At 43.9% G+C, this 8,853-nt stretch overlaps 1 protein-coding gene across 1 annotated transcript; it reads right to left on the reverse strand.

Annotated features, from left to right (window-relative positions):
* Window positions 1-1,101: 1,101 nt before the first annotated feature.
* Window positions 1,102-8,853, reverse strand: ccn6 (cellular communication network factor 6; the record flags this gene model as incomplete). Its single annotated transcript, XM_080860339.1, has 5 exons — window positions 1,102-1,383; window positions 5,586-5,779; window positions 6,606-6,848; window positions 7,270-7,549; window positions 8,806-8,853. 5 exons carry the CDS (start codon window positions 8,851-8,853, stop codon window positions 1,102-1,104), a joined length of 1,047 nt encoding a protein of 348 aa, XP_080716465.1.

Raw genomic sequence — 8,853 nt, forward strand, 5'->3', positions numbered from 1 at the left:
AGGAGCTCTGTGTCTGTGTCTATGTGTGTGTGTGTGTGCTTTGAACATATGCAAAGTAATCACACCAAACTTAATTTATTTACAGATTTCTTGTACACTTTTTCTACTTAGACAAAACTCTTTGTGAAGTCAAATGATAGTATTTTGTAGTGCTGTGGGATTGCTTATTTGTCATTGGCTCATACAATTTTGAAAATAAATAAGAAACAAGACATTTGTGTTACAGATTTGTGGATGAGGTTGTAACAAAATGATTGTTGAAAAGTCTCAAGTATTTATTTATAAAAAAAAATCCCACCTTACTAAATATGTGTACTAATATGAGATGAGGGAATGAAAGTTAACTATGCAATGCAGTTAAAGCCCTATTCTTCAAAATCACTAAACACCCACAGGGTGTGCAAGCACTTCATGTAGGAACTCTTTTTTTGTAGTTTAGTTTTTTCCAGGGTGTGTGCCAACTCCTTGTATCTCAAACTGAACATTGTAGACTGACCATAGATATGTCATCTCAATGGATGGCTGATAAAATCTTATAGCACTAATGCGATCAGTAGTTTAGTTTATAACTATGGACTTATAGCTAGGATGGCAGAACAACCTAAATAAAAAGTGTTGCATTGGTTAATATTATAATTCCAGATACACATTTACGATAGGTCTCTTGCTTTTCGTTTTTTAAGGTCTAACGCACTACACTACAACTCACTTTGGAGGAACTTTCTTTCAATCCAAATTTATGAAGGCCTATGTTAAAATAGCAGATGTATTAACTTAGCACAGATTTGTTTCAAGGTTGATGTTTTTTCAAACACAAGTCTTTAAAGATAAAGAGGTGCTTGTTCAGTGTAGTTAGTTAACATGCTTTACGGCATGTCATAACACTCCCCAAACACATTGCTGAATACCAACATTGTTTTCTCTTCAAGGACTTCCTGCAGTGGAGAGACAAGAAGGTATCTTAGACCTTGTGCTATCTTGCACAAACCATAAATTCAGGGTGGATGAAATTACAGAAATGAGCTTATACTGCTGCCAAGAGTGGGTCAAGACCAGACGTGTGTTGCTCAATGTGAAGAGGTACATGTGCGCTTGGAGGTCCTACAGTAGGTACAGCTCGGAGAACATATCCCCAGGGTCGCCGCACTTCCTCTGACAGACGCAGGAAGTGATCCACTGCATCTTCCACTTGACGTTTGAGCCGCTCTTGCACTTGAAGTCCACAGTGATCAGGCTCGACTTGTTGGGGACACAGCAGCGCTTGTCTGTGCAGACCCCGCAGTAGGTGGGCTTGAACTTCTTGGTGCTGGTGCAGCCCGACAGGTTGATCCTCTCCGCTTTCTTAGCCTGGAACTTGGGGCGACAGGACTTTCCCCGTGGCACCTGAGTGCACAGAGAGGAGAGAAGAACATGGCTGATGTGTTATTCCATCTGCTTGATCTTGATTTCTGGGACATACAGATGCGATACTTTTTGCACAGGAGTGATGACTAGTTCAGCTTTGATTAAACGTTTGAGCTTCTGATTTGTTGAAGTTCTTGCCATGAATCTGTGTCTGTGGGTTTCATAAGTGGTTATACCCTTGCTTATTGGCTGGCAGTTATCCCAATATTTTTTTGAAAACGAGAACTATGAACCAGGTAAGATCAGGTAAACCGTTTAATCACTGTTCTATCTCAGTGCTCTGGTAATTTTGAATGGTAAGGGTAACAATTGCAAATAGCCTAACAGGGGGCACTTCAGTGTGTGTGTAGTCAGGCAAGCTAATGAATGAACAAATATCCATAAGAACCATAAATATTTGGACATTGACACAATTTTCATTATTTTGGCTCTGTACACCACCACAATGGGTTTGGAATGAAACAATCAAGATGTGCTTTAAGTGGAGACTTTCAGCTTTGATTTTAGGCTATTTACATCCAAATAAGGTGAACGGTGTAGGAATTACAACATGTTTATATATGCCCCCCCCCCTTTTTTTTTGAGGGACCAAAAGTAATTGGACAGTTGGCTGCTCCGTTATTCCATGTCCAGGTGTGTGTTCTTCCCTCGTTTTTATTTACCAGGCTGTACAAGGAGCAGATAAAGGATCTAGAGTTCATTTCAAGTGTGGTATTTGTGTTTGGAATCTGTTGCTGTCAACTCTCAATATGATGTCCAAAGAGCTGTCACTATCAGTGAAGCAAGCCATCATTAGGCTGAAAAATCGAAACAAACCCATCAGAGATAGCAAAAACATTAGGTGTCGCCAAATCAACTGTTTGGTACATTCTTAATAAGAAAGAACACACTGGTGAGCTCAGCAACACCAAAAGACCCGGAGGACCATGGAAAACAACTGGTGGATGACACAAGAGTTATTTCTCTGGTGAAGAAAAACCCCTTCACAACAGTTGGCCAAATCAAGAACACTCTCCAGGAGGTAGGCGTATCTGTGTCAAAGTTAACCATCAAGAGAAGACTCCACCAGAGTCAATACAGAGGGTTCACCACAAGATGTAAACCATTGGTGAGCCTCAAAAACAGGAAGACCAGATTAGAGTTTGCCAAAAAAAATATCTAAAAGAGCCTGTACAGCTCTGGAACAACATCCTATAGACAGATACAAAGATCAACTTGTACAAGGATGATGGGAAGAGAAGAGTATGGAGAAGGGAGGGAACTGCTCATGATCCAAAGCATACCACCTAATCAGTGAAACATTGTGGAGGTAGTGTTATGGCGTGGGCATGTATGGCTGCCAATGGAACTGGTTCCGTTGTATTTATTGATGATGTGACTGCTGACAAAAGCAGAAGGATGCATCCAGAAGTGTTTCGGGCAATATTATTTTCTGATATTCAGCCAAATGCTTCAGAACACATTGGACGGCTCTTCACAGTGCAGATGGACAATGACCCGAAGCATACTGCGAAAGCAACCAAAGAGTTTTTTAAGGCAAATAAGTGGAATGTTCTTCAATGGCCAAGTCAATCACCTGACCTGAATCCAATTGAGCATGCATTTCACTTGCTAGAGAAAAAACTGAAGGGAAAATGCCCCAAGAACAAGCAGGAACTGAAGACAGTTGCAGTATAGTTCCTAGCAGAGCATCACCAGGGACAAAACCCATCGTCTGGTGATGTCTATGGGTTCCAGACTTCAGGCTGTCATTAACTGCAAAGGATTTGCAACCAAGAATTAAAAGTGACAATTAGATTTATGATTATGTTAGTTTGTCCAATTACTTTTGGTCCCTTAAAAAGAGGGGGCTTCATATAAAATGTGTTGTAATTCCTACACCATTCACCTGATTTGGATGTAAATACCCTCAAATTAAAGCTGACAGTCTGCACTTCAAGCACATCTTTATTGTTTCATTTCAAATCCATGTGGTGGTGTACAGAGCCAAAATGATGAAAATTGTGTCAATGTCCAAATATTTATGGACCTAACTGTAAGTCTATTCTCATCCTTGTCCATGACTAAAGAAAGTAGAAGCAAAAGCCAAAACAGGTTGACTTGTTTTTAAACTGAACCAAATGTTTCCTTTGTGGGTTTTACATACTTGCCTAATGAAATGTGTGGCAACCCGGGTCTAAACGGGTTAATGGCCTTTGAGGTTTTCCCATTATACGAAAATATTGGACGAGGAGGAGGCGAAGAACTCCACAACACGAAGCGGCCATTATCCCTTCCATAATGCCCTTTCCTGTTATGCACGTTCATTCCTCCTCATGTAGCCAGTGGCTCTGGTAATAGCTTGGGTTATATACGTGGCTGCTTTTATAATGCCAAGGCACTAAATAGTGTCAGATGCAACACCAAGACCCAATTTCAATTCCCCCACGTGGCCCTACCCCTCGGTTCCTGCATAGGGCAGGCTTTGCTGTTTCTTTTGGGGATCGAAACGTTTTCAGATGAAATTGACCACAGCTTTGTGAACTGAGGCAGTGTAACATGGAATATGGCTACCGGTGTGGGTGTAACAGTAGCCAGCAGGAACTGTGTTGTGCAGTGAGTAAGCCTGTGAGACCAGCGTTTACAATGGTGCTGGGACCTGGATGGAACTTAGGGGGTGAGTGTAATGGTAGCCAGCGATTACAGTGCTGTGCAATGAGTAAGCCTCACTCAACACCTAAAGAGGCATGCTAGCAACAGACACTAGCACACCTGCCTCCAAGGCCTGAGGTTGCGAGGTTGAGTCTAGTGCTGTAGACGTGCAATGGGAGTGAGGTTACGTGGGGACAGAAGAAAATTCTGAAATAATCACGCAGAAAATGTTCAGGACTACGCTGGTTTGTCCCATTTTATAGGGGGATATTTAAGAAAACAGCCCTTTGTTTTGATTGGGTACTAAAACAAAGGATAGGATTAAAATAAGAAATTGGATTGTGTCAAAGTCCTGCCTTGCCTGGTATACAGCTCACAGGCCATGTTTGGTTTGGTTTGTCACCTGGTTTAGACTCATGTGTCGTAGCATCTGCCTGGTTTAGTGCCTGGTTCAGACTAATGTGTCTTAGTTTAGCATCTGCCTGGTTTAGACTCATGTGTCTTAGTGTAGCACTGCCTGGTTTAGACTAATGTGTCTTAGTGTAGCACTGCCTGGTTTAGACTAATGTGTCTTAGTGGAGCACTGGTTTAGACTAATGTGTCTTAGTGTAGCACTGCCTGGTTTAGACAAATGTGTCTTAGTGTAGCACTGCCTGGTTTAGACTAATGTGTCTTAATGTAGCACTGCCTGGTTTAGACTAATGTGTCTTAGTGTAGCACTGGTTTAGACTAATGTGTCTTAGTGTAGCACTGCCTGGTTTAGATGTGTCTTAGTGTAGCACTGGTTTAGACTAATGTGTCTTAGTGTAGCACTGCCTGGTTTAGACTAATGTGTCTTAATGTAGCACTGCCTGGTTTAGACTAATGTGTCTTAGTGGAGCACTGGTTTAGACAAATGTGTCTTAGTGGAGCACTGGTTTAGACAAATGTGTCTTAGTGTAGCACTGGTTTAGACAAATGTGTCTTAGTGTAGCACTGGTTTAGACAAATGTGTCTTAGTGTAGCACTGGTTTAGACTAATGTGTCTTAGTGTAGCACTGCCTGGTTAAGACTAATGTGTCTTAGTGTAGCACTGCCTGGTTTAGACTAATGTGTCTTAGCGTAGCACTGCCTGGTTTAGACTAATGTGTCTTAGTGTAGCACTGCCTGGTTTAGACTAATGTGTCTTAGTGTAGCACTGCCTGGTTTAGACTAATGTGTCTTAGCGCAGCACTGCCTGGTTTAGACTAATGTGTCTTAGCGTAGCACTGCCTGGTTAAGACTCATGTGTCTTAGCGCAGCACTGCCTGGTTTAGACTAATGTGTCTTAGTGTAGCACTGCCTGGTTTAGAATGTGTTTGAGTGTAGCACTGCCTGGTTTAGACTATTGTGTCTTAGCGTAGCACTGCCTGGTTTAGACTAATGTGTCTTAGCGTAGCACTGCCTGGTTTAGACTAATGTGTCTTAGCGTAGCATCTGGTTTAGACTAATGTGTCTTAGCGTAGCACTGCCTGGTTTAGACTAATGTGTCGTAGCACTGCCTGGTTTAGACTAATGTAGCATCTGCTCACCTTCACAGTCTTCATTGTTTTCTTGTCACACGGCCTCAGGAGGCACAGGCGCCGGTCTTTTCTCATCTCACACTTGCTGTTGTCGTTGGAGACGCGCACCGAGATTCCCACGCCGCAGGTCCGAGAGCAGGGGCTCCAGGGTGTGGACTGCACCAGGCAGTTCTTCTTCCAGGCTAAAGGAGGATCCCTGTAAGCTTTCAGTAATTACAGTTAAAGGGCGTTGTGTGAACACCCAGTACACAGGCCAACCCCCCGGTGTTACACACCAAATCTTAGAGGGGTTGTCCAAGAGCCTGGAGCCGGGATTAAGCTACGTGTACAAAATTAAGCTGAGCCGAGATTAGGCAGTGTGTATCCGTTAGACCAGCAACCGTTTGTCCTCACTTAAGAAGGAACGAGGGATAGATCTGCCCCAAATCAGCTTACCCTTTTCTGAAGTGTTTAAAGATGGCGTGCCCAATGCTATTTTATCGTTTTATCTGTTTAATCTTAGCTTTAGGGAAATACGTTTGAGTTCACCCCTTTTATATGTGCTCTGATCATCTGTATTGGACCATGTTTAAAATGTTCCTTGTGCCATTAACATCCTGTGTTATTTGAATGTGTTGAATCTGCTTATTAGAGATATTTGAACGCCAGTTCAAGAAGGCTATGTTTTTACATTTACCTGAAGCCCAGAGAAACCACACTTTCTTTTTAGCCTGTCCCAAGTAAACTATGGTTAATCTTAGTGCCTCAAAGAATCATGTAGTGTGTTGTGAGAGGGCGTGATGAATAGCAGCTCTCTGTAAATGCATGGCTGTTACTACTGTAGCCCCGAGAACTAGCCCACCACTGATCTGCTAACCACAACCACCAACGCCCTACTCTCTCTGTGTCCCTCTGGCCAAGGCAAGCAAACCTCTCTCCCTCCCGGGCCCTCCTTTGCGATCGTTCTCAAACCAGCACACCCTTGCATTCCATGGCAGTTAAGCAGGACAAGTGGCCCATTCTGAACTGGTTTTCTGTACAAACACACACCTGGCATGCTCCTGTAAGTCGTATCCTGCTGGCTCTTCCTGGGGTCCTTCGCACTCCTGAGGCCGGCGGGGGTATTCGCCCGGAGGGAGGCTGGACCCAGGAGGCCTGCAGGCTTCTGGACGAAGACAGGGGTGCAGCCGATGGCTCCAGCGATGCATGTGCACTTATAGAGTGGGCTGGGCTGGAAGGCCTCTCCGTTCACGTAATGTTTTCCGTTCAGGTCACAGCCCACGGCCATCATGTCTGAAAGTGAGATAGTGTGTCAGTTCACAGATCACAGCCCACGGCCATCATGTCTGAAAGTGAGATAGTGTGAGGCATCACAGAGGGAAATGAAGATGTGACTGTTCTGTATCATTAATAGATCTTTCCCTTTATGCTGTTTCTCTGGCACTTGTCCTCTCTTAGAGACTTGCACAAAGTTTTATTTCTACCTTAAAACAGTGACTGAGGAGCTGTCACATTATTCATGTTAGGCATCAGTCAGAAAAGAGATAAATAAAAACATTGTAGATACTTGCTCTACAAATTGCGACGTGTTTTTTTTTTTTTATTACAAACAAGCTATGTGCTCATTAGCCTTTTCAAAGCACTGGCCCAACAAACAGCAAAGAAATGTGCAAACATACTATGGAACTGTTAACTGAGTTGAAACTACACTTACAGGCACAAATTCCAACCTCATAGCGGGGCTGGTCACGGGAGTAGTCACAGTACATGCCCTTGTGTGGGTCACAGATGTCCCTCTCGTTGCAGGCATCTCCAATCTGCCGAGCGCAGCTCTTGCAGCATCCGCAGCCGTCCAGCACGGAGCTGACCCCCGGGGCACACTGGGGCTTGGCGCGGCACTTACACGGCCACTGGCAGAACTGCTTGCGCTCAGACACGGCGGCTGCCCCACGCACTGCTGGCAGCTGGGCATTGTTCTGCGCCCTGCAGAGGTACTTTAAGGAGACACAGAAGAGGATGGGATGTTTAGGGTTTCATTTTAGAAATCAAGCATTGTTGCGATAACATTGCCTTTTTGGTTGTATTATTTTAAATATTTCAATTTCAATTTATTAATGATATTTTTTAGTTGAACAGGTTCTAACAGCAACCTCAAACCCACTGAAAGAGCCTTCAGATTACCTCAACAAACACACACTTCTGTCCACCACTGACCAGATGAGCAGCAAATGCTTTATCAGATTGCGGGGAAATGGCACGTTAGGCTTTTATTCCTTGTTGTTGTTTCATACATTTTCTTGAATTTCACTGTCGTTTCTGGGGCTACTGAGAAAACCCCACAAGCTCTCATGTATACAAGCAGCGTCTTTGTACAGGGGCAGAGAAGGCTCTTTTCCGATTCATCAGGCTATGAAAGGAGGGCGTTGAGATTGCAGCCAAGCCCATGGAAAACACGGCACTCTGATCGCACACTCACTGCATCAGACAGGACATAGATACAGCAGGAGGAGAAAGATCTGTGTGACATTAGACGCTGGCTCTACCGGATTGCCCTGTGTTACTGTGAATGTTGTCAGAGGGATTCCGCTAGAACCAGAGACTGATTCTAACACTCTGGTGCTTCCACAGGTCACCAGAGGCTATGCCAAAAATCTGAAGCCTTTCTGTCAAGTTTAAGAAATGAGCTCATTTCCGAGTGTGAGAATGAAACTGGCTCCTATCTCCCCGCTGGATGCCCTATGGAGTAACAGCAAGCCTGGCAGGATCAATAGGTAGCATGTACAGATATCAGATCAGTACTGCAATCTATGTGTTTGTTTCGTTATGTGATGACAGTACTACATGCAATGGCACAAACAAAGTCCAGGCTGGACACATTCAATTTCACCTCTTACATAGCAATAATTCTCAATACACCAATACACCAATACACGCACACACACACACGCGCACACACACACGCGCACACACACACGCGCACACACACACACACACACATACACCAACATTGCAAACGGGGCCCTTCTCCACCAGTTTCAACACAACTTATAACCAAAGCAATAGATCTTGCAGCCTGCATTTAGATACATACATACATACATACATACATACATAGATTTTAGGGAGAGCATTAGTCACATATAGCAGGTTTTGAGCAGGTCTTTCTCACTCAGATGCCCTGGCAGAGTGGCAGCAAGGAGGACATGTGGCTATCTTTGTGAAACAAGTGAATGGAAGCTGCAGCCCTTACCTGTTGAGCTAAAATGATCAGGAGGATTTGGCAGTGCGGCGATAGCAT

Source organism: Sprattus sprattus (genome assembly GCF_963457725.1).
Source record: "Sprattus sprattus genome assembly, chromosome: 2".
Taxonomy (NCBI): Eukaryota; Metazoa; Chordata; class Actinopteri; order Clupeiformes; family Clupeidae; genus Sprattus; species Sprattus sprattus.